This window comes from Amblyomma mixtum, chromosome 9 (genome assembly GCF_055824585.1).
Source record: "Amblyomma mixtum isolate Tamu chromosome 9, ASM5582458v1, whole genome shotgun sequence".
Classification (NCBI taxonomy): Eukaryota; Metazoa; Arthropoda; class Arachnida; order Ixodida; family Ixodidae; genus Amblyomma; species Amblyomma mixtum.
This window is the reverse complement of record NC_143020.1, coordinates 61,108,174-61,135,117: the sequence shown is the minus strand read 5'-3', so window position 1 is coordinate 61,135,117 and position 26,944 is coordinate 61,108,174. Positions and strand designations below refer to the sequence as shown.

The 26,944-nt window shown below is 44.4% G+C and overlaps 1 protein-coding gene and 1 pseudogene across 1 annotated transcript; one reads left to right on the top strand and one right to left on the bottom strand.

The window, feature by feature from the left end:
* Window positions 1-894: 894 nt before the first annotated feature.
* On the bottom strand, window positions 895-22,415 carry LOC149329263 (uncharacterized). Its single transcript, XM_089559217.1, has 10 exons — window positions 22,397-22,415; window positions 19,957-19,989; window positions 15,400-15,432; window positions 14,884-15,109; window positions 11,223-11,379; window positions 10,451-10,562; window positions 9,447-9,574; window positions 6,524-6,724; window positions 3,342-3,461; window positions 895-1,098 (listed from the first exon to the last, which is right to left on the bottom strand). Exons 1-10 carry the CDS (start codon window positions 22,413-22,415, stop codon window positions 895-897), a joined length of 1,233 nt encoding a protein of 410 aa, XP_089415343.1.
* LOC149329264 (uncharacterized) lies at window positions 3,560-5,727 on the top strand (annotated as a pseudogene).
* Window positions 22,416-26,944: the final 4,529 nt, after the last annotated feature.

Here is a 26,944-nt window from a genome sequence, read left to right as displayed (position 1 = left end):
GCTTCCAGACAGACAAATATAACGAAGCAAAAATATTTGCTCAAACTGTTTTCAGGTGCCTCAATTGAAATAGTTTTATGTAATTCATAACCAAATTTAGCCAGAACAGTAGAGCACTGAAGCGTGGAACTCCACTTCTCCGTCATAAATAATTTAGCGTGATTCGAAAAAATTTCTTTAAAGCAGAACCAATTGCAGATCGCTCCTTTCTAGTGGTTAGGAAACTGTAGATAAAAATGTCAAATGAATTGAAGAGGTTGACCAGGCATCCTTTGTTCGATCTTACGTGAACCCCCCCCCCCTCTTCCCTTCCAAGTAATTGGTGGTCTGTACGTGTTCAACTTTCTGAGCGGGTATACGTCAGACAAACTACCCCGTAAATGAGACGTATACCTGTTTGCATCTGATAGGAATTTTGTAACTGGCACCTGTAGCGCAAGAAACGCAATAAATGAGAAGTGGCAGAGACAGCGGTACAGAAAATTAAAGCCAGCACTTCGGTCTAATCTCAAGTTTCACAGGCTAGGTTATACACACGGTGCTAACGCAAGCGTACGCTGACAGTGAGAAAAAACGACAACACGGAACCATTCCATTAACCTTTATTTCGAACTGACCTATCCGCCCTAACCACTTGGGCGCTGTGTTTAGGTGAGTGCCATCGGCATCTTCTTTGACATCACGCAAACCAGAACAATAATATCAAATGGGATCAAGATTTAGCCAAGCAAGACCTAATGCCAGACTGCCTAATCCACCAGTCTGCATCTAAATTAATAGCATACTCTAGTCTTATATTTTATCACAGTGTCTTTTTCATAAGTTGTAAAGGCAACGAGCGCGTTTGATATGAGGAATTCATCTTTACTCAGTGACGCGTGCACTGCACAAAACTCATCCAGAGAATTTTGGACATGATGAATAGCTAGGTGATTCTTCGAAACAATCTATCATATCTGGAACGGTGGAAGTGTCTTCGAAACACTTGTTCAGCTGCCTCAGCGAATGCAGTTTGTAGAACCGCGGGTGCGAGTAGTCGACGTCCATGGCGGCTATGATGTACCTCAGCGACGCGTAGGTCTTCCTGACTTCGCGTAGCTGTTTAAGTAGGAAAAAAAAAGAGGATATTAGCTATCGCTCTACTCAGCGGCAAACGCTAAGACACAAGTCACTATTGCAAAGAGCTCCACGAGGAACAGCAGCCTGTGGGGTTCAGCTTGGAGATCGCAAAATGGCTGTGGCTCAGCTCGGTTGGGCCGGGTTATACGGAGCGAAAGGCAACCGAACCAGCGGCCGATGTCGACGCGGAGAAGGTGGTAGCATCCGCCGCCCTATTCCGCTTGAGATACTCTGCCATACTGCCGCCTCAACTGGGCTTTGCGGCGCACGCGAGCTCTCTTTTTCAATCCTCCGTCTTGTTATCACGCATGCGCACAGCTGGCGAAGCGAGCGGAGGCGAGCGCAACGACGAGGCAAGCGGTGTGACGTCATACCAAACGGCGGCGGCAGCTCCGCGGCGAGGCGCGCGGTTGCGCGGTGTGAGGTCATGCCAGATGGCGCGGCGAGCGCGCGCCGTCCGCCAGCTGCGGCGGTTGCTAGGCAACTGCTCAAGGTCGATCTCTGTGCCTCCTCGGAGCACCGCCACAGCCAAATCGCAAGTTCGTGGCCAATGTAGCTTCCGGTACAAAACGGCGAAACAAAATTGAGGCGCGTGTCACTGCTGGCCAGTGTTGTTGCTCGCAGAGGTGACCGGAGCCAGAAGTGCCACAGATACCACAGAGGGGAAGGACTCCCCGACATGGCACTTGTTTACTTTGGGTGCAGGTATGAGCGAGATCTTGTGTGAGAAGTGGGATGCGTTGCAGTTAGCGTCATTGAATTATCTGTCCGACAAAAGGCTAGAAATATGAGGGTATTGGTAAGAAAGCCATCTACCAGGCAACAATGGGACCTGCTTACTGCTTTTAAGCTCAGTATGGCTACTGTTGAGAAGCACGCGGGAGCCACATTAACATAACAGCCGAGATTCAGAAAGTTCCCCTGTTAAGATAAACATTGCCGGGCAAAATTTTAGATTGTTAAGCTATAGCATGAGAAAGTGCCGCTTCAATATCGACCCTTTTTTAACAGGCCCAGTGCCTTATGAGAGCCATGTCCTTTATCTCGTACCGCGTTAGGTGGGTACATAGAACAATCTACGCAGCAGATATTCCAGACGTCTGGAAAATTTAACCATTGATAAGCAGGGAAGTGTAACAGCAAGCGTATTCTTCGTCAACTTAGCGAAACAAAGAAAACCCTGGGCTTCGGAACAAGCGCCTTAAGCCGTTTACTTTCACCGTCGCGTACGAATGGTATTTCGTGTTTTTTTGAACGCACATGCCCTTTCGGGTGTCCCTGTATCACAAACAGGTCAACGGGTCCTGTTTTTTTTTACAAGACCCATAGGTATACACTCGTATGCCTATCCATAACGGTACTTGGAAAAAAAATGGCACTGGTTTAGCTCTCCTTAAACCTGGGATGACGCGAGAGCTCCGCCGAGCCGCCTACTTATGCAGCTGTGACACCTCTCCCCATCTCCCCCCCAAACCCACACACACACTCGACACGGCGCATGCGCGCACCTGTGGTGGCGGCGCGGCGCCGCCGAGCAGCTACACCTCCTCCGCACCACGTGACCAATCGCCTGAATCATTGAAATGTTTGTGCAGGGTCTCACCACATTCTGCGGTCTTTCCAAAACTCTAGACGAAAGTTAGCCAGTTGTGTTAAACAGGGTTTGTCACTGGCTGCCTATAGATGACTCTACTTAGCAATGCGCAATAAAGCTGGGCTTGTTACAGCACCTCGTTCTGCTATTGCGCTCCCAGTGGCACTTTGTTCTTCCTATTTGAAGCTACTGTCGAAGCTGCATGACGAAAGAAAGGCGCTGAATGACTCTATAATTGCTACAGCGAAAGGCTTAGCCTACATACATAAAAACAAGCACAGCACTTCTGCCAGTCCGATGTTAACTGCCCTTTATTAAGCTTTTAGGTGGAGGGAGTGAGTATCGCTCTACTAAGCATTTGAAATAATAGTTTTAAGGTGCTTTGATGTGCAAATGCCGGTTATACACTTGGCACATAAAAAACAAGCGCGCGACTTTGTTTATTTTAGTTCACAGAGGGGTAAATCTAGCGACTGCCTTGAAGGCTGAAAGTCGTGTAAAAAACTTGCAAACACAAAGGAGTGTTGAGAGGTGCGCCCAGCCCACAACAGCAGTGGGGCAGACCGAGCAAATGCTTGCATGTGTTAGAAGTGGCGGATAGCCTGCGTCTCGAGGGAGGCAACCTCACCTTGTGTCGAAGTGACAGTACTCCGTCGTTAGTGTAGAGCCAGCCCGCCTTCTTGTCGAAATCGAATTCGCTCATGGTGGCAGCGTCCCACGTAAAATTCCGCTCTGATTCCTGGCAGACCTGCGCAGAGGGCACGCACATTTGTTTGGTTTAAGAGTTTTGTGATAATAAGCAGAGCCTCTTCCAAAGCGCTCCCAACGGGTTGTATGTGTCCGAGCATGACTGGCCAGCAGCTCAGTAAGGCTACAGTCACGTGTCCTTGTGGTTTCATCGCAACCTGCCAACTGGATAGTGAGCAAACTGCCCACAGTGGCAGGTGGCAGTAAATTTAAGGTGGTCCTAGGGAAGAGCAACCTGGCTCGCACAAGCCCCACCACTGGCAGCACCTGCCACTGTAGGGCAGTGGTGCATCGCTTAACCTCTTCCCCGCTGCACCACTGCGCCGGGGGTAGCATGAAGACACCCGGGGGTCTAGAATGTTAAGAGTGATCAATTGTGAATATTTGGGACTCATACACTGTCACGCCATATTCTTAATGCGAACCTTAAGTGTCGCCTCCAGTTTTTGCACTGATGCCTCCTATTAAGCTCTAAATTTATGCAAGTAAAGAGAACCAAATGTCCCCCACTTTAAAGGGTTTTTTATGTTAAGCGAAGTCCTAGGTGCTCCACTATACGAGTGAGTAGCAAATTGGTCAGCCTGATCACTTCTGTCAAAGACGGTACATAAAATGACCAGCACGGCATGTTACAAAAATGGAACGCTTTAAGGAGCCTCATTTCCTGACAACACGGAGGGGAAAAAATGACGGGCAAAGATATGCATCATCATCTGCAGACCAACTGAAACACAAATTGAAGTGGGCCATTACAATACGAAGTGTTGTCTACTACTAACAAAGACAAACTTATTTCAGGTGTCTGATGATCCAGATTGAGGATATCATCATTTTGACTTCGAAAACTATCGAGAAGAGCTGGTATATGATATTTTGAAGATTGTGCTGCATAGTTTGTGTGTGAAGCGTTTACTTTCCATTATGATTACTTTTGCGCATTTAAACCCGCAGGCTCTTTGATTTCTAGTTGGCCAAGGTTTGCACGAAAATTGTGCTTGCGTTGTTTTGCATAAAGCAATTAATGCAAGCAAAGAAACGAACAAAAATATGATTACATACAAAAAGCGGAAAAAACAAACTGCTTACATAGAGTAACTGGTAAAGCACGCAGAAATGCTAGATGATGCATCTATAAACGAAACATAATGTGGGTAAATGTATATAAATGCTTTGAGTAAACCATTTATGCTCCGTATGCTCCATCTATGAAAAAAAAAACTGTTTATCGCGATTGAAGAAAAGCCCGAAAACTATCGTAAAATTCCGAACAAGCGGCTCCACTCATGCACTCTTTAACTTCACTGTTAATTCCACACTTCCGCGCCGTCCCGGCAAATGTTCGTCTCACCACCACAAAAAATGGCTGGATGACACGACAAAAGATGCAAGGAGTGGCTGTCAAGAATCTGGGGCCCAAACGTCGACGATGTGCGGCGTCTACTGGTACTGGACCAGGCGCCCACTCATAAACACAAGCTGTCAGGAATGCTTTCTAGGAGTGCAAACCGAAAGGCTGCATGTACCCTCGGGGTGCACGAGGATCCTGCAGCCGACTAACGTCTACTGGAACAGGCCTTTTAAGTCCACCCTACGGCGTTTGTGGGAGGAAAAATCCAGGGGGCACTTTGGCTCTCTAAAGTGCTGCAAGGCGAAAGTGTTTCCTGCCGCATTGTTTTTGATTTTTTTCGTATTTTTTCTTTCTTTATTTTTATTTTATTTCTTAAAACTTTTTTGTTTTCTTATTCTTCTCACCCCTTTTGTTCGATTGATGAAACCCACGCATTCAATAGATGCGCCTTTATTCATGCTGGAACCCAGAGGCGGATTGGTAGCGTCTCCACATTTAATGCCAAAGGCCCAGGTTCGATTCCCAGCCTCTATGCAGTTTCTTTTCTCAAGTTGTGAAGCCGAAACGCGGACACATTTGCTAACATTCCTTGGTCACGACAGTATGAGGCATTAAAGGTTTTCGCCTTAATATATGCGCTAAGAAGAGATGACACAGAAAGGAAGCCTGAAGAAGCCGCCGCACCACCGTGTTCTTGATTTTGTTGCCGAGACGTGGGCGGCTGTATCCGAGGAGACTGGACACGCTCCTTCGAGGGATGCGCCATTACAAACGCACTCGATAGATCGGAGGACGGCGACCTGCATGGCGGACTGGTAGATGGAGCCCTGGCGCCAGAAGACCGGGGTGGACTTCAAGCGGAATGCTGTCAAGGTTTTTTGCGACTGACTCGGAGGATTCTTTTGATGGTTCTGAGTGACTAACATAGCTGTCATAAATCTTTCGCTAAATAAAGTTCATGTTCTTAGAGAGAAATAAAATTTTAAATACATGTGCACTGCGCTTTTTTTTTTCTGGCGGGAAAATGCTGTCGCCTGGTGCCGCTCCGGCAAAGTGCCCCCCCCCCCCCCCTCCCCCACATTGCCTGCAATTTGGACTTGCGGTGGTGGGGGCGCTTGCTTCTAATTTTATGGTACGTTTGAAAGCATGAATGTTTCATGGTTGCTTTATACAAAACGGCAATGAATTGCACAAAAATGAGGCAGAGAAGTTTACTGTGTATTTACCATATTAGTTCTAGGCTTCTGTAGTAAGAAATTGTTTTGGCATGACAAGGGAGTGAAACTTTAGCTAGGAAACTGGATACCATTAATAATCGGAATGGGATGTAATCCTTCAGTGAATTTAAAGATGAGAATGCGAAGGGAATAATGGACCATATATTATTAACGCTACGATGATACTCTACTTTGTAAGTAACTAATAGGTTTCCAGCTTACTTTTATTAATTGTTGTTTTGTCACTGGTTTTAAGCATATTATCCTCTGGAAACTGCCCAAGTACTGCGTACACCGCAGAGAAGGAGGGAGTTGCATTACATCCACAAAACGGAGTGTTTTGCAGGTCTCTATCTACTTCATGAAATGCTTCGGCGCGGCAGACAAGGACAAAACGTAGAAAACACACCACATATCCGTGCTGATATCCGTGCTTGTCTGTATACGTACGTTTATACCAGCGAACAAGTGGAATTTTTTTCTTTCTCCGGGTCTTACCTCTAGAACGTCCACCAGTTGAGGTTTCTCGAAGCTCGTGCATTGATGCATGATCGAGTAGTTCCGCGGCTCGCTGTCGCCCTCAACGTACGGATCCGGGTAGCGGGGTTTGTACCGACGAAGCGCAATCCCCACAGACAAAGCCAGCGTCGTGGGAAGCCGTGCCTCAGCAATAGTCTCGAACATCTCGTGCCAGAGACGCTGTGTGGTTATTCAGGACGCGCGAAAGACAGAAAACAAGGGATAAGCACCGGCGATAGCTTAGAAAAGAGGTCAGTTTCTGCCTGTGTTCCTGATATTCTTTACCGACATATTCAAGCAAGACATTACGCGTAGACCGTTTGGACGTTCACGGAGCAAATCCCACTACAAGCCATTAGTTGAGCTTTACTCATGACGAATATTCCTCGTACGCCTACGGCAGGGTCTCGGACGGTGCCAGGGGGGAACATCCAACGGTGCGTGTGGTCGCCATATTGCACCACGCATTATGCGGGAAAGGTGGCCGTCAATTGTAATAATCTGAAACTTTGATATCTGGGAGTGGTGTTAGTTAGTTCCTGCCAGTACTTTGTTGTAAAAGCGTGGAATGTGGGATATTTAAGCCTCGTTATTTCGAGAGCTCTTAGTTCAAAGGATAGAATTAATTGGAGAACCGGCCCGGTTGCGCAGAACATGAATACTATATTATGGTGTGCATGTGCCATTAATTCGAAATAATTCCATCGTGCTACTGTTATTTCGAACAGGAGGTGCAATTCGCATGAGCACAATGCGCCTGAGATGGGGCAAGGATGAGCATGAGTGAGACACAGAATCCTGGTTCACAGCGACAATGGCGTCATTTTGTGCTGCGCTCCAGCGTTTTATTTTAATTTTTTAAACATTGGAGATAGATTTACAAGTTCGAACATGAGGGCAACAAGACGTCTAAACAATAAAACAAGATTCGAACATCACTACGCGCTGAATATTATAGCTGTTCCCACCAATTTCACTCACTTATTTTCCTAAGGGAGAATGAAAACGAATTTACCAGCGCGGGCAAAGAAGGGGCTTAGAGAACAGCGAATGTGGTACCAAATGTGTCGTGTCATGAAAGGCAAGAATGTTGATAAGTGGTAATAATGTTAATAAAGGCAATTTGTTAATAATGAAATTCGTGCCGAAGTTGTTTTCATCTTCATTAAATTTCTTGGATACTGTTACAATTGGTTACCTCTGTTGGAGAATCTTGCGATGGAAACTAAGAAGAAAAAACATTGCAGTTTTAGTTTGGATTCTTTCATGGCGATAAATATTACCTTTGATAGACGTTCCACAAGATGTACGCATATTCTACCATAAGCCCCATTAGTGAAATATAGCATGGTAGCTGAACCTTAGAGGGAGTTTTCCAGAGTTTTCTTTAAAAACACAGTTTTTGGAAATCGGATGATCCGCGATATTGCTAGTAAGCTCCAAATTTAGAGAAAATTGCTGGTGGCTTCATGCAACCGCATTGCTCCGGGTTACATTCTGGAGAAAATGAATTCTTTTTACTTGTCATGTGAAGGTAGTTTCTTTTCTCTGTATTAGAGAGCATGCCTCATTTCTTGCGCCGTGAGAAAAATTACCAAAATATTGTGGCCGCTTTGGTGATGCGAACATCTAATATTAAGATATTACAAGCATCTATAATAAGGAAGTAATTACTCATTGACATCCACGTGAGCGCAGCCAAACGGCTAGAAAGGAAAGCTATACAGCTTTCTCAGAAACTTCGTAGTTAAAATTCATCCTGGTCCGAGGTTCGAACCCGGGACCACCACTTCACCGGAGCAGTCGCTATACCAATTGAGCTAACCGGGACGGCAAGCTTATGGTAGGGCGAGAGCGAATTGATCAATAAGTCGAAGTGGGAACAGTGCTGGTCAAATTTTTTGGGGGCATCCCCCAAGATGGAGTAGATTTGCAATAAGGGAATATTACTTATTGATATCCACCTGAGCGCAGCCAAACGGCTAAAGGAAAGCTATACAGCTTTCTCAGAAACCGTTGTTAAAGAAAAACTCTTTCTTTACAGTTTCTGAGGAAGCTGTATAGCTCTCCTTTGTAGCCGTTTGGCTGCGCTCAGGTGGATGTCAATGAGTAATTACTCCCTTATTACAAATCTACTCCACCTTGAGGGATTCCCCTAAAAAATTTACCAACAAGCATCTATCCACAAACAAAAGAATCAGTGAACCTGGAACAACTGCTCGAAGAATGTCATTAGGTTGTGCAGAAATGTAAGGCGTCAAACTACACTTTTTTGAGCTACTCCGTGAGCCAATTAAATGCGTTCCGATTGTTCTCTTTCAACTAAAATTGTATTCTTGGAGTTTGTAACTGGACAGAAATCTATAAATCCAGTATCTAAACAAAACTTTTAGATTGAACTTTTAGAAATAATTTATGATTGCGAACTCTAGTTACGGGTTTACTAAAATTCAGAAATATTAAGTCAGCTTCAACATTACTTTTGAGGAACAAAGTAAGTGAATAAATCGTTGTTGCTAGTTAGAGCCCTAAAGAAAACTGTGTTGAAGTTCTTTGACACTAGCTTTTCATTTTAAAGATTCATTTGCGCGATAGGAGTAATCCGCTGGAGCAGTTTTCTACGTCGTCTTGTTAGAGATCAGGAAGCAGTTTTATAGCACTAAACTGTTGGCTCTCGTATGTACGGGCACAATTTGAGCAGTATTTCACTCAACTGACAATTTCTCAGTTTGTAAGGATGCTCTATGTAATCCAAGAACTTTGAAAGCGATTTGGTATGTCTTTGCCGAAAATGTCTGGAATATTATACGTGTCCCGTTTATTTACCGTTTCATTTCATAATGACATTGATTCTTTTAATGCGGCTGAGAAGAAACGGTATCTCTCACGTTCCAGCACATACCAGTGAGAGTGGATAATCGTGGCTGGGGCTCTCTATAAACGATGGTGGCATCATTAGGCAGTTGGGATTATCTTTATCTTCTGCCACTTGATGTGCCAAGCCAATCAGGATATCCAGAGGAGCATTCCCGCAGTAATACGACATTTGAGAATTTATTCTCTTATCATATCTAAACCTGAATTCGCTCTCTAAACCTCCTTATCCCCTCTCCACCTTCTCCGTATTGAATCCCAAGTTAGGGCAACGTTGCCACTGGCCGAACTTTTCCCCTTTCAGCTGATCAGACTATTCTGTCTCTTCCTCGTACACTAGGCATAGATCACAGTAAATCTTCTAAATAGCCCCTGATTCTACCAAATTTTATGGCTTTTACGAACAACCCTCAGCAAAATAGTACATAGACCAGCTACAGATTTCTTACACTTATTACCTTCCTATATACATTTGCTTTGGTCTATTCATAGCACATCCACTATCTATAGACAAAAGTCCGCTAAAGCCTATGACTACAAATCAATAGATTTTCTAAGACTGTCGTTATGTTTTGCTTATCAATTAGTCTATAAGATTTGTCTATAGAAAGTCTATAAACCTTAAGACATAAATCTATATATTTTCTATAGACTGTCGTTATGTTTTGCCTATCGCTTAGTCTATAAGATTTTCTATAGAAAGTCTATAAACCTTAAGACAAAAGTTTTAGACAATCTATTGGGTGCCCCCCAAAATATTTGTTAGGGAATGACAGCGAGTACGCATTAAATCACTGACCGAATGGGAGCGTTGAGAACGCGTCAGTTCACTAGGCCTATTCTGACGGATAACGGATGCAGCACCGCCGGTGTTTGCGCTTAATTCTTCACGCAGCAAGCGACGGGGCCGCAGTCGCACTCTGACGCGGAAGTAAATAAAAGACAACATTCGAAAGTGAAGGAGGTATCCAAGTGATTACTATTCGCTCCGAAAAGGGGAGCTTGCTTAATTCGATCTCAATTGCTCTCACCTCAACTGCTCGACGATAAAGTCGGCCACAGATAGGCTGAGGACTGGCAGTACGACTGCTGTGAATACCGCTCTCTCATTCACGTCCTTGTCGCTCATCAGTGAAGCAATAGCCTGTGGGAAAAAAACGGCTGGTGTTCAACATGGCTTGAACTTTGCTACACGAGAAAAAGCTCTGTTAAGCGTGATCTCCAGTATCTCAAATGAAAGGTCAAGTTCAAGGGTCAGATTCAAAGGTCAAGGTAAGGTGCCCAATAGTCACAGTCATATACATGTATATGTTCACGCGGTCATACTACCATAACTTGGGCAATATCGCCACTCAGTTAAGTTCGGTTTGACCTCGTGAAGCACCGAGGCTAATTGTCCCATCCACATCGAAATCGGAAAGGGTACCCCGAGGATAAGGGCTCTCGCTCTAATATACGAGCAAAGATCGAAAGGCGTTATTTTCCCGCATCGCTCAAATTGCCTCAAATTGCCTCGAATCACAGAGACACAACTCTAACCGGAAACGGAGCACTTATGCGCAAGAGAACGGCAAAACGCTAAATACGGGGTCTCCATCAAAGGCAGATTTCACAAATCAAATTACTGCGTTTACCCAGCTGTTTAGTTGTGCGGATCTGAGAGGTTACCTTAGACCGCATTCACTTCAAAATGGCGGCAACCAGTTATTTTCGGTAATCAGTGCCCCTTAAAATTTGTGTGACAAAGAGGCGATTGTTAGCGTAGTCAGTTAGCAAGAAATTGAATGTGAGCCGCGAAACTTACCTGTACGCTTCTAATCAAGTCGGCCATATCGCTTAAGTGGACATCAAAAGCTGGGGTATTAACGTGGCCGTAGTGGTAAATCCGCTTCTGCCAAAGGCTCTCCAATTGCTTCCTGGTAGTAGGATTGTTAACAACAGCCGTGGTATGTTTGCGCAGCCTGACAGAACAAAATGTAAAAAACAATCACGTAACAATCGTAAGCAGGACAAACCGCGGAAGTAACTAAGGCAACGTATAAAACTTTAGAACTAACAAGAAGTAGGTAACACTTAAGATGCTTGTGCGTCATCGTTCTGCGCAAACAACTCGGACTGGCTTCTGTTCTATAAGTAGGGCTAAGGTGTCGCCGGGGCCTGCGTAGTTAATCCAGAGAAAATGTGAATCCAACGACACTTTGAAGTGTGTTCATAACTCTAAGAGTACTCGCTTAGTGTATTCAATGCTGACAGAATGTCATCACTGTTGGCTATCTCCACTGAGTGCTGTTTTCTGCCGCACACAGTAAAGAAGACACGTATGTACACGAGTCTTTTGTGCGTGTCTTTCATACTGCGTGGCGTTTATTTGGCGGTTGTAAATCTTTTGCATCATAAGCCACCAACGAGCTAAGAAACGAATAATTTTCTTTTCTGCTGGTGTACAGTATGTACGTAATTTTTTGTTGGGAACTGCTCGGCGTACCACAAGTATAAATGTAAGTCCTAGCAGTTAATTCATTTCTGTTATCTCTATAGCTGCACGGCATGGCGGGGCGTATTCGGCTTTCTGTGTGGTTCGCTCTTAGAAAAGCTTGTTTCTCTCTCGTATTGCACATGTTGTTTTTAACCGAACTGGTGCTCAACGAAGTATACACTGAGATCCAGCTGTGCGCGTATGTATGCATTTGTTTGGTGTGTTTATGGTGTGTTTACTTGTATATGTTTGATTAAAGTGGGTACTGCACGTTCATGTGCATTCTGAAACAACTTGCAACACAGAAGTACTTGTAGCTTGGTGCGTTGGTACGTATCCAGAAAAAAAAAAACACGTGAACGCAAAAAATACTAAAACGGACATAGTGAAAAAAAAAAGACGAACGCTGTAATTTCAACTAACTTTATTGATACTGTGAATGTAAGAGGTCTGTTACTTGGCGCTTCGTGTGCCGTGGCATAGGTGTTGTATCAACGCTCTTCACTAATGCGCTCGTCTCGTTCCCATACAACGTTCGCGTTCGTATTTTGTGCGCTGCTTTGTCTGTGCTGCATTTGTAAATAAACGATCAGATCGGCGCCATTGTGCACGGCTGCAAAAATGGCAAATTCATTTTTATTTTATATAAATAGGCGCACTCCAATCGGCTGTCTTATTCTTTTAAAATTTATTTCAATGATCTTGATGTCGATTCCATGCGAGCAAAATTATTTAAATGAGATTATATTTGCAGCTTCATGCTCTTCCAGATGTGTCTCTAATGGCATGTATCAGGTCCTTTGAACACTGTCGCACCGGAACAGCCCTTGTGGCTAGAATGCTTTCGGCAGTCCCATGATGAACAACGGTTATGGCACAAATGAGCGCGGCATATACAGCGAAAGGAGCTCGAAGTAATACATCAAACTGCCGGTTTGCTTCAAGCTTCACTTACGAGTGATTACACTTCCTCGCATCCTTCTCAGTACAAAACTGGTTTGTTTGTCGACATTACTTGTCGCATTTCCTTAAGCTCCTTCTTTATTGGAATTTGGACTTTGTGTGTTGAGGCACCTGGGACGCGACCAAACCTGCTAAGACATTCACCTTCGTATTAGAGACGCATAGGGCACGGCCGCTCGATCTCCCTCCTTGGGAGATCGAGCGGCCGTGCATAGGGTTTGTATTTTAGGACCGTGGAACGCGGCGCCTGCTCTAGCCTAAAAGAGGCATCATATTCTCTCGAGCAGCCGCGCAGTGTAGCGAGCTGTGTTTTTAGCGCAGTGACTTTTAGCTTAGGTCACAACATCAGTGCACGTTCTGGCGCCAGCACCATTCAGGCAATGCCATTTAGAAATGATGCGTCTGTAACCGCGCACTACTAAAGAAGACTCTTCCGGCGGGAGTTCATATAAAACCGGGTTGAATCACACCGTGCCCCTCTCTGAAACTTCGACGCACTGTGAAGCCACGTGCACCAGCGTGGCGAGGAATTTGTTTGAAGGCAGTGCAGCAGTTCTCTTACAGTAAGAGAGCAACGATTAGTCCCGAAAAGTATAATCAGTTCAGCGGCTCCAGGCCCCACGCATCTCGCGACCAACTGGGACCGCAAAGTCAACAAATCCTGTTGATTTAGTCCTTTATGCCCTTCTCTTTTCATGCCCGCTGCCTGCTTATATATGCAAAAGGTTAAATACAGAAGCTGCAGCTTCTTCTATATTTAACCAGCACAAACCTGCATTGTTGTTGACCAGTCCACATGTGTCAAGCAGCTGCTTGCAGTCTGGCTTGAAAGCTTGGCCACTGTGGCCAAAAACAAATTGCAGAATGTACAGGGAGGTTCAGCTAAGACTTTAAACAAGGTTAAAAAATAGGCTCCTTGAGTTAGAATAGCTTTATTTTTTTTTCGGTATAGTATGGTCGGTGGTGTAGTTAATCAAAATACAGCAAAGACGTGCTAGCACTAGCAGACTCGTTAATTGATATGGAAAAGTTAACTTTTTACTAATAATATTAAACTGCTTAATTACTGAAAAGCATGTAGCTCACCGTAAGTAATATCCATATCAGTTTTTAGAATTCCGGAAACGCCGTTACCGTCGGCTCTGTGGCCTAACGAATTTTGGCAACATCGCGCCGAAATAAAGATGGCACAGCGCTCAGGCTAACCGCGTTTTTGAAATTCTAAAAGCAGATATAGATATTAATTACGGTGGGCTACACGCTTTCAATTAATTAAGGAGCCGAACAGAATTAGTTAAAAAGTTAAGTAGCTAATATTACTTAAGCAGCCTGATAGCTGGCAAAATTAATTTCTGATGTACCACACCACTGACAATGCGATGCCGGAAAGAGCGTTCTTTTAACCAAAAAAGCCTATTTTAAAAAACTGTGTAAAGTCTTAGGTAAAGCACATTGTATAGCAAGCGGTGTGTTATAAAATGAAGGGGCGCCCCCCATCGGATATATTTTCCCACTGGCCTTGCAATTCATAAGCTACCCTTAAGTGATATCGGCAATGCATTAGGGATGAATGTGGTACCAGGATGGAAAAACTGGCATATAGGTCTAGTCTTGGCGGTAATGTCAGGGCCAGGGTAGACAGACCGGCTGAATATGATATTACTCTCGGCGCTAATCTCGGGCCAATTTTAACAGATCGACTGGTTATGGACATGTCTTGGCGCGAATGTCAGTCCATTGCAGGTAGCCTGATTGAACATGTGCAGAGGCTTGGCCCGAATGTCGAGTCATTTGTCAGTCTATCTTGACATAGGTCCAGCCTAGGCGTGGACGACGGGCCACTGCCGATAGTCTGACAAGCTGAGCATAGGCCCAGTCTTGGCATGAATGATAGGCTATTGTTGGAGAAAGTTTCAGATTGTCCGAAAGCCGATGTCGGACCGATATTCGTGATAATTTCCGCCTATGTTTTGCCAGTGTCGGGCCACTGTTTGTGCGATGCTTCGGTAGCAGCCACGCAACTCACCCGTAGTCGAAGCCAATCCCGAATACAGTGTGATCGTGGTACCTAGTGGCGTTAAGGAAGCCCTGGAAGTTTGCTTCGAAGGGCTCGCTCAGTGTGCTTCCGCCTGGCTTGTATAGCGAGTCGTAGAAAATAATGGTGCAGAGCCCATCTTGCGGTAACCAGATGTCTTTCGGCTTGAGGTGATCGCCGATCGTACAGATGACCGAATACGGAGGGAGTCGAGGCTCTGCACGATGAAAAAAAAAAGTTATAAACCGAGCTCTTTATAGGGTAATCGGACATCGCTGATAAGTTTATAAAAACGCCGCTGATAGGTCGAGATTTCTTGTAGTGCATAAAAACTGTGATAATAACTTAGACCCTGTATTTAAACAGAAAGATTTTATTCAGATAACAACTTGACAAAAAATGCTCAGACAAACTGAAGTTACCGCTCTTTTCAAAAGTCCATTCCAAAGCTTGGTGCCAATTCAGTTCCCCCCCCCGCCCACATAAATAAAATTAATTCATCCTCACCTGTTCTAATCTGATTAGGCTTTGTCGAGGTACCTGTAAACACAAAGAGATGGAAAAAATATTTCAGCATAAGATATAACCCTCTCTCTCTGAACGGAAGATAGTTACGACGCACTTCTTGAGAGTGGCCAAAGGGACGACGGCTTACGAAAGGGCTCCTTCTTAATTTACAATGGAGTTTTATTTTCAGCTATGGAACTGTCAAGCTGCCGAAGGAGAAGACCATAGAAGTCATATAAACAAATCTATTGCGCACACAGGTAAACACAAGATTACGAAGCAGCTACGCATAAGTTCATAAGGCTCACGTCGCATTCAACACTAACTCCATGCCACCCCAACGTCCAAATGATACAAACTTTCAAGCTACAGGTCCTGAGGCTCTCAAAAGTCGAGCAACTACAAACTACTGAAATCGAAACCATAAGCCGGAAGTCTTTACGTATCAGTAGACGCAAAATTACAAACCTGCGACATTGCAGCCTCGCCAGGTTAAATCAGATTTTAGATTTCATAAAATAAACTTTCCTTATAAAATTAATAATACCTGTGAAGCCGGCAATTTCGGATTCCTAGTGGCAAAATCGGACCATTAACTTTCACCTCTTAGAAACGCGAAAGAGACTGAAGGAGTAACCGTTCGGAGTCCAAGATTTTTCTGAGCATTTACGAACATCGACTTCGGAGCAGCTGGACATTCGGAGAAGTAGCATAGAGTGTCGTCAGAAGGCTCATTCAAATCTGCCTATGGAAAGCTCGCGCAGTTTTTAAAAAAATTCAGGGCGGCACTCTGTTGACCTAAAGTGTGGTGAGGCGGAAGCCTTTAGCGCGGTGTTGCTGCTTGTGTCACTCGTGGGTGGTTAAGATGTTAATTAAGTACACAATTATTTGTAAATATTAAATGCTGGAGACACTGGAGGGTGCTTAGGAGGCAGCTGCCTGAATGGACACCTCTCTGCAAACCCACTCCAGCCTCCTAGACAAGGAGAACTACATATGCGTTGGCAGGAAGTAGCGTAGCCATTAGCACGCTCGGCTGCGGAACGGAAGGATGGTTGTTGCAATCCCATCCTGCTCAAAGATTTTTTTCCTGGTCTGACTAGAAGAGTGTGACACCTCTGCTGACAACCTTCGGTCGACAACGATGAGGCATTAAATGCTTTCGCCTTAATATGCGAACTGCAACTGACTCCGTACAGGCGGGATTGCATTGTAAGCTAGGATGGCCAATGCCTCCAAAAAATGAGCAGGAAATCAGAGTTCTCTTGCCCATCTTGTAATCAACAACCAATAATTGAGCAAGGCATCCTGCTCACAAATGCCTACTCGATTAATGCAATGGTTGGGTGCATTCAGCTCCGGTTTTTGCACACTCTGTACAATCAATACTGAGGAAGGCCTCCGACGCCTCATGAATACTCATAAAACTTACTGGGGCTGAGTTGTGAAACCATTTTTTACGTTCGTTATCTCAGGTTGCAGGAGGGCTGGACGTTTGAAGAAAAGCTCTTTTGCAGGGTCACGTAATATGCCAATAATTATTCTTTTAAAAAAAAAAACGACCGTAACAGCTGGGATAACTTTGGGGCTAGAAAATTCATACAATAATACAAGTGTAGTGTGCCAACTGTGAGAGGTTCCGCTACCGCCATGCGCCGACACTACGCTGCACCTGACGACGACGAAGTTATGCGCCGACACTATAGTGCCTAGAATTCTAGGCACTATACCGACACTACGCTGCGCCTGACGACGACGAAGTTGCCTCGCTCTCTTGGTGCTGGCTACGACCGTCTACGCTGCCAGATCCTGCACGGTGGTTCGGTCTCTTGAGGACGCCTAATAAACGCACCCCTACACAAGATTTAAAGCCACATATCTGAACCCGAATTACAACCTTTTCAGTCACGCATCGGTGCAGATGCTCTTGGCGTTTCTGTTTGTGCAATATTCCTAAAAGTGGAAACCAAAGGTGAAGCAATTCGGCGGAATATCCGCATATCCAAGAGTTTACTTCGTAAATGTCAGGAGCAAAGAATTAGCATAATGTTAAATACCTCGATTTCTCATTAAATTCAGCGTCGCAACGGCATTATCAACTTTTCTTTCTGCCAATTATTCACACAGGTTTAAAAAATGGAATCGAAAAGAACCTTTCCAGAACGTACAAATAGCAGCGTACTTTACACTGACGGACAAAATAGAATTCTGGTGACCCACTGGGTATTCTCAACAAACCGACTAACTCAGTACTGCGATAACAGCGTTATGTTCACCGAGAGAATTTGGAAATCTCAATTTCTACATTTATCTAGCATTGCTTTTTGTTTTTGCAAGCGCATTTAAAAGCAGATATTTGTGCGACAACATATAGCGTTTCTTAGAAAGGAGTCGAAATAGAAATTACAATTCCCTAAAATTTTTGCATGCGGATTGGCAGCATGGATGCAGTAGAAAAGTCTTTTATCATTTCAACAGAAATAGTTAATTTCTTCGGCGTCAAAAATGCATTTGCAAGAGCAAATAAAATTTAAAGGAAAAACTTCGACAGGTGCGCAAGTGTGTCTGCAAAGCACTTGCGACTGCATAGGGAAATATACTAAAGTTTTCAGCTACATAAATATAAAACATCACCGGATGTAGTCGCTGGGCTCTGCTTCAGGGGCTCTGGAAACATCAAGAGAAAGAGAGAAGCGCTCAATAAAACATGTGCAACATGTATTTTCTGTTTCTGAAAATACAGTATACTTGCTTCTCACCAATCAGTTTCCCCTTAGCTAGACCCGGCCGTCTGGGGTAGACCTGCTCTTTAATGGACAATGGAGACTATTCCTAGCAATGTAACTTGAGGGCTATCGGGAGCTAGTATGGAAGAGGCGAGTAATGCAGATCGAAACTGAAAACACATGTACACCTACAACAATAATCTCACCACGCAGCGATGGTATCCGCCATCCATAGAAGGCGGATGGGCATCCGTCACTTGCAACTTCAACACCGAGTGGCCACAAAGCCTAACAACTGCAAAACGGAGGCTAACAAGCTCCAGTGGAAACGAACAATAACAAAAAGGAACAGTATCAGGTAATATGTTTGATGTCTTTACAAGCACAGAGTTTATTTCTATGATCGCAAAAACTAAGTCTTGGCAACGCTGTCAGGTTCAATCTGTTTGGGACAGCGTTCAAAATGCAACAACGGAATCACAAAAGGCAAACAGCTTGAAGTGGAGTGAGTTAGCAGGATGGGGCCGTGGAAACAGCGGTGGTGTCGGCATACTGACGTCACGTAGCCCTCTTGAAGCACTTGTACGATCTTTCCAAAGAGTCCGTGCCGACCACAGCGGACGACGCCACACCGTGCAGAGCGCATTAGAGGAGATAACTATTAATAAGCTTTTTTATTGCTGATGAAGTCATAAACGGTGTCACGCTTCAAAATTCAAAGCCCTTGTAGATCTCTGTTGCGGACACAGCACAGAAAAAAAAAGGAAAAAATTTCTGGCGGTTTAGCATCGCTAAGCACGGAATATTGAGCGAAAGCAGGTTTTCGCAGGTGGGCACCCAAAGCTTGGAATAAGGAATCAAGGTTGAGGTGTCCATTGGCCAAGGGAGACAGTTGAGCGCCTTTCCTTTCGCCAGGAATCAACGGACTGTGCAATGTTGCCTACGCCAACGCCAATGAACTCAATGAACGCCGGTGGTCCACTTGTTTTGTTTGGTTTGGTATTTAAGGGAAGCAAATGGAGGAAGCGTGGAGTGTCTGTTACAGCCAGCGGCGTCGCTTCGGCTGAAGCGGTTGTTGCGACGCGCGTCTTTTCATTCGATCTTTACTCTCACATTTTTCAATTCTTCTCTTTCTGCACGTGGCAGCGAGTGTGGCTCTCTGCCCGAGTCAGTGGGCTGGCCCGCGCACTTTCCCTTAAATGTCTCAGTAGGAGCAAAAATATAAGTTAAAGCTGCTCAGCAGCACCAATTTATTTATTTATTTATTTATTTATTTAATTTTTATTTGAATACCCTGAGGGCCCGAAGGCATTAAATAGCGGAGTGGGAAAGATATACACTGTATAAGGTACAGTGCAGCAGAAAAACAAAAGAAATTATAACGCGGCGAAAAGCGAGAGAAAAAGAAAAAAATAAGCCAAATAATAAAAGGGGAAAACAGAACAATTGAGGCAAAAATAAAAAACTTTTCCGGCAGACAGCAATATGACAGCGAGAACCAACGCAAAGAAAATTGACTAAAATCTATAAATAGAGATTACATACGGCAATCTTAAAGGCATTTGGGTCAGTAATATCGACAATGAGCCTCGGAAGGTGGTTCCAACTGTCAAATGTGTTAGGGATACACGAATAGAAAGCGTGTTTGGTTCTGAGTAGTTCAAAACTTATTGTAGAAGGAGATGCTGTAGGGTTAGTTAGGGTTGTACCTTATTGTGCTTTGTCCTTGAGCTTCTACGCGCTGCTGAAAACGAACATTGGAGCACTTGGCACCAATCGCAGCGATCATGCATGTTTTAGAGCATACTGATAATGGGTTATAATTCCTCACCAGGTGTAGCCGCAGCTTTTAGCCTCAGGAATTCTGAAAGAAAAGAGAAAAAAAAAACATTTTTCAATGGAACATCGACTCTTCAATTTGAAACCAGCATTGAATTTTAAGCTCGAAATAAATTTCTACACTGTCAACAAAAATAAACCCAAAAGGGAGTATAAATGGTGGCGGCCACTCTTTTTACCCCATTTATGAACACATTTACTCCATAAGTGTGGAGTAAAAAGGTGGACTGTCCCCCATTTTACTCCCATGAGGGAATAATGGAGTAAAAATGAGGATTTGCCTGCTTTTCTCCCGTCTAAAAAGGGAGTTAATTGTGCAAAATACTCCACCAGTGCAAAAATGGAGTAAAAAACGCCATTTCGGGCGATCCGACCCGCCACCTAGCGTCTCGTCTGCTTCTGGTCAGTCGTCTGATAATGACGGTGAGTGAAGACCGCTTGGTTACCATCGTCGCGGGATCTCTACTCACTTCTGCTCCTTCACGGGTGTCTACCGCGGTACAAGATATCGGCTTGTCGCCGCTTTCCGCTACAGTACGATACATATTTGAATTGCTCCTGTGAAACCTGCAGTGCTCTAACCATACCTTACTTTCCTTTGTTAGTGTAGCCGCCCCGTTACAGCCCCCCGCTTAGGCCTAATTCTCACCGGCTTTTTTCAGTGTGGTTCTGGCAATGTGTTGCAGCAAATTATGTGTTGCATGAACATGGAACTGTGGTAGAACATAGTGTAAACGCTGAGGGCTTGATTGAGCTCATGCGGCTACACTTCTCGCGTCATATTGAAAAGCCAAGCCTCAATGAAGTGAATATGAAAGCAAACACTGCCATTCCAAACTACCATCAGGGGTGTTTTCAACTTCTCTGCTCTGGTTCTTAGTCAAATATATCGAGGTGCATGACCGTGAAAACTACCCAGCGACTCCATTTAAGTTCTCAGCTATTGATTATAATGTTACTTCCCTTTATTTGCAAACACGGAAAATCAAACGAGCTCGTACAGTAAAAGCAGACGACCGGCAGACGACTCATGCCGCCTACGCCACCGCTGGGCTTGCAGACGGCGAATAGACTGCCTGGCGCGGAGTTACATTAGGGCAGCGCAGTTTCCTAAGTTGAATTGCCGGCAGCCCGCAGAGCTACTGACCGTTTCCGCCACTGTCACTGCTGTAAGAATGAGCCTGAATGAGGATAGATAAGCATGACACCATTTTCAGGCTCCATTTCTGTGGGTAGTAAAAAATTTACTCCCTCATACTGCAAAATTACTCTCTTATATAAAGTAGTAAATAAAAAACACCATACATATGGAGTAAAAAAACCTCCATTTACTCCCTTTTGGGTGTTTTTTTTTACTAACAGTGTAGTAGCGGCGAAGGTCAGAAAAGAAGCTAATCTTTAACGGAGGTGAAGTTTCTTGCTAGCTAGGCCACTCCAGGTGATGATGGTAGAAGAAAGTAATACTCAGTAAGCTCAAGCACATGTAGGCAAAAGCTCTATAAGTTTTCACAAAGAGCAGTAAAGTATGGCTTTCCTGGGGAGAGTAAAAAAGTGCCTTCGGCGTTGGCTCAGGATTGAAAAGCTACAAAAGCGATGGTTATTGGTTCCGATGCGCTCGAAAATCGCAAAGCTAGAAAAAGGCGACAAACATGGATTCAATATTACAATCCTGAACAAACAGCCCACACTTTTGCGACCCGCAATATTGCGTCGCTGCCGTACTGACAGGAAAATTTCGTTGAGAAAACTAGATATAAAAGAATAAAAACAAAGCAGCGCATTTTTACTGTCGTCCAATGTGCTTTGTTTCTTCAATCTAAGCAGTTTGAAACCCAACTGCAATTCGAGAGTGAACCTTTGCACTTTAGGTGTATTTGCGTCGATCAGTAAACATCTCTAAACGGAGGATGATAGCGCATGACAGCTCGCTTGCAATTGATTCCTGAATGTCGCTTGAAGAGACCATTACACGGTACCTCATGTAGGGCTCTCACAGAATGTTTAGTACGCCGGAATATGCCTTCTTGCGAGTCGCAATGCGTCGTGAACTAGTCTGGGAATGCTCCCAAGTCATACGCCGGATGTCGAGTGCTCTCCCACTCCCAATGGGGCATACACATCAGCTACTGGTATAGCGATTAAATTATGGTTTTCATTTCTTCTTCACGTAGAGTGAATGCAACAGGTGAGTAGCCATGAGAAAAAACGGAATCACAAGGTGACTGGAACGATGCATATTCTTAATGTATCTCACTGATATAAAAAAAAAAAATTCTCAAGACGTTGCACCATCAGTCAAAATTAATGCAAACGCGTTTTACTGGAAGGAAGTGAGTAGATTGGATTAATTCCTCTAATGCCTTGGATTGCTTAGTTTTATCATTCCAATTCTTGCACAACTTGAGAGAGCCACATGATGCGGAGATACTCACCTCGAGCAATGTAGAACATGGTGGTAAAAAAGAAGAGAGCGACCACCACGCTGGTGATTCCGATGACGGTCCATGCTTGCTGCGTATCTGCGGCACTATTGAAAAAACAGGTCAGATGCTCATCATTAACCAGCTTTTATACCAAGTTTACCGCAGTCAAGACGAAATTCGTTTCAAAATAGCTATGCACATTTAGGATGGAACAACTAAAAACGAATCGTTATTTTAACGGAAAGGATGCAGCTCGACAGCGTGAAAGCTCTTCAGCTGTCTGGTGCTTTGTCTTCACGGACAGACAATCCTTAGCCTTGTTAATTCTCCGCAGCTGCCTGCTAACGTTCCTTCCTAGCTATTCTGACGGCGTCACTTGCGATAGCCGTGCGCTCACTGGTTCCGAAACAGTTGAAGGCGCGAGAAACAGCCTCAACATGCCACCTGCAGCTTTCAAGTGGAGTCCGAGTGGTGCTAGCTGAAAGGCAGGCAGCAAGAATGATAGCAGACAGAATTTTTCCTATTTTCCTCAAATATTTATTTGAAAAATTGAAGAATTTGTCAACCCTAATAAGCGTGTTTTATAATTGTCGCCTTGGCGATGCTGAAACCTGTTTACTGGCTCAATTTGCGGCAGCCCATGGCAACGCAGATGGTGTGAGACTGGTCAGCTAACGAGCCAGCATGTGTGTACAACGTGGGGAACTCTTTATGACTAACATTTAAAGGAAGCGAGCGGCCTCCAAAACCAAGAAACCACAGGGGAATGCGTTTTTTTTTTGTGGTGTTAGCCAATGGGAAATTAGAAGGGTAATCGTTCTTTACCTGAATGATAACTAGACAAATAAACACCAGAACTCAAACTTCTCTGATGTGTTGAGAATGCTATAGCATTTGAAGCTGCTGATTCCTTTTCAACGAGTGACTAAAGGGCCTATGGGACCCAGGTTGCTCTTCCCGAGTACTTCCCGTACACCCCGTGCCATGGTTTGCAGGTGGAGACGTCACAGACACCCTCCTTGCCTTGTTACGTCACTTCCAGCCTGATCACGTGACCACCTTTCCTTCACTGGTATTTATCCACTCTGGACACGTCATTGATTACGTCGCTGCCGGCAGCCAATCAGGATCTTCTGGACAACGCCGGAAGGAGCTGGGTTTTTCCTTCGGTGAAGGTTATATGCAATTGCAAAAGAAATACATACCACCAATAGGATTCAAACCCATGATCTCCGTATGCTGCGTAAGGGGCTTTACCTACTTAGCCATGACGGCGCATGTCCAGCTTTCTACTGTGTGGCACTCATCAAAACTCTAAAGGCAAGGATACATGCCGCAAGAATGCACTAGAGAATAGAAGGCTAGGCTGCCTTCCACCATGCCCAGTTGGCAGAGCAAAGTTAGGGATATAAGAATATCGCGCTTCCGGACCCAATTTTAGTAATGTAATGGTTCTTTTGTTGTTTCCTAATCAATTAAGTTCGTGGTAAAAGTTTCTCCACCGAGGATTGCTTAGCGCCAATAAATCTCGTAAGATGATTCCTTATTCGCCAGCTTAACAACCATCCGGCAATGCAACACGGGAACCGGATGTGGTGTGGCAAATAATTGGCACAACAGGCGTGATTCTCCCGCGACCAGCGTAACGTCTTTATGCACACGGTACTTCGCAGAGGGCAGCGGCGAAAGGCAGGCGAACAAATGACTAGTAGAATTCAGTGGATCGCAACAAAAAAGGGCCCAAATTTCAGACAAAATGATTATTTGGGTCAGTCTTGGTAAACAGCCTTAGTAAGCATCTAGCGCAAATGCGTTGCGGTTCTTTAGAATTAGCTTTTAAAAAAGCCTTACTAGGCAACGTTTTTGCAAAGAACTGCGTACACATTTCAAGCGACGGTATATGGAGAAAGCTCTGAGCGTTCGCAATGAATACAAGAAACGTTTGAAAACAATGCGCAACGTTGAAGGACGTGCCTTTGTAAAAAGTTTTTTATTCATTACGGTCTCAATTCTGAAATCGAGTATGCGCTCATATCTGCTAAAAAACGCCAGTAACGCGAAATAGTTTTCTGAGAGTTCAAGAAGATGTATTGCTTCGCCTAAAGGCACTAGCCAGAAACCGTTGATGACCGTCCGCTAGGCGAATGCATTAATGGAGGGCGTAATGTATCTATTTTAACCCATTTCATTTCCCATCGTTTGAAGAGCTTGCCACAGCAAATGACTGTTGGAGATGATCGCATCAAAATGGTTCCAGGATGTGAGTAGAAGGGCTATTATTTTCAGGCCAAACGCTAAAAAAATCTCAATGTCCTCGCTTGATTCTAAATACCGAAACCTTTTGTTAGTCTAAAATGTATGTACATTCTATTTCAAGACACATTTGCTTTTACACACTGACGCTTGCAGCTGCAACTCGCACTGTGCTTCACTTTGTGAATTTCCACATTCTAGATGTGCTCAGACGTCAGTTCTGGCACCGCAAGTGTGCAAGTTTTTCAATCATTACTCAGGATAGGGGATGAGGGGCTCGTTATAAATTATTTATAACGAGCCCCTCATCCCCTTCCCTTGTTTGCTTAATTGCTTAGCGAGGGTCTCGCTTCTGGCAGCCTTGACGCCATAGGAAGCATAAGAGGGTTCTCACACAGCTTCCACCCTCGCCGTTCGATGGCGTTCTACGTCACACCAGCGGTAACTCAGGACGTTCTACGTCCGCCGCTTATGAACCCGGGTGGCGCTGATGAACACTCTCAAGGTTAGGTTACATGTAAACATAAATATCCCGAAAGCAGAAGATTTGACAGCCGTCGCCGTAGCTCAGAGGTAGAGCACCGGACGCGTAATTCGGAGGTCGTGGGTTCGGATCCCACCGGCGGCATGTGGTTGTTTTTTCTTCTGCTTTTCTAATCAATTAGCTTTAAGCGGCAACATATTCAGTAATATTCTTTCTTGATCAACACCACAAAAAAAGTTTAAAAAAAATTCCCTGTGCTCCTTGGTTTCTGTGGCTGTTGGCTTCTCTCATTACTCAGGATAGTGAGCCAGTGAATTGAAAAGCTTGAACGTGCTAGCGCCAGTTTCTAACATCAAATATTCGGCGCCCATTTTCATGCCGAGCGACCCCGCTCGTACAAAATTTGGCAGTCCACCCAGTCTCAGGCCGCAATACTCGCACTACGCTGGGACACCTGGGGTTTAGGTTTATTTCCCAACACATGCCCGCCAAAAATTTCGGCTACGACATGCGGCGCCAGTGGCACATTTACTCTGTATGAGCTTGCTTGTTCACAGTAACATTTGTAGTCGACTGCAACCCTTCAAGGCAGAAGCGAGTCTCTGCCGTCGTCAGGACACTCCTCGCCTTGCCGGAAGAATACAGCAAAACAAATGTATGGCGTGCTAAACTAAAAATATTCCGTGGCATTTGGTTGGGTTTGGTTTGGTGTTTATTTTCTTTCAAAATGAAAGGGGAAGCCAAAGCGAAAGGCGGTAGGCCTTGGCTCCCTGATACAGGCGGCAGCTTTAGCGCCTTTAGCTTCTATGCAGGACAAACAATGACACCAAATAATATAACAATATGAAACAAACAAGCATAAATGAGTACATCAATGACACCAAATAATATGACAACAATATAACACAAACAAAGATGAATTGAATGCATCAGTGACAAATTTTATGCAGCAGGACGTTTTCATGGAAACAGACTGTTGTCAATAACATATATTTTAGCGAGCATAAGCCACAAAACTATACAGGATTCTCTTCCAAATATTTTTCATTACATTTTTTAAATACCTTAGTTGATGACAAGAATTCCCGTTCTAGTGAAGTTTGGTTGATGACAAATGGTACCTGGAAAGTTAATTTCTGTTTTCCGTAGTTAGTCCGAGTACTTCAAAAGGGTGGAAATTTGGGCTGGCTGGTGCATGATCTGAGGCTAAAAACAGCGTTAAAGGGGACGAAGCAGAGAGAGGGACACGACGCTGACTATCAATCATCAATCACGTTTTATTGCACGTTCACCGGTTAAATACCTCTCGGTCGTGCAAAAAAAAAAGAAGAAAAAGAGAAAGCGGGAAGGCGGGATAGACAAGAAACCACGTGGCAGTCCGAGTGATGGGCACAAGTTTTTTTCCTGTTCTCAGATGGTACATTATGGCAGGCCTGTCAGGTAGAGTGGCATACAATTTCTTAGCCAAAGCCAATTGCTGCAATGTCCTGCGGGTGTTTTTCTTTATAACTCTTGCGGGAAGAGAACTGCGAGAGAATAGTTAATTTGAGGATTAATAAGAACGGTAGTACTTACTGGCGTACTTCGTCGTCTGTGAAAAAAAAAAAAGATTTTCGAAAAACATTTTTTGTTTATGTGGCCTGCATAATTACCAGAATTCCTGCTTTCCAGGACAAGACCGGGAAAAATGCGGAATCTTTTCCATGTATGCTCTTCTATAAAATATTTCATAATCGCTACCCTTAGCACCAGCCTGCACGGCTAAAAAGGACAACACAGCTAAATATAGCCCAGATCAGTCCTCTCTGCCAGCCAAACAA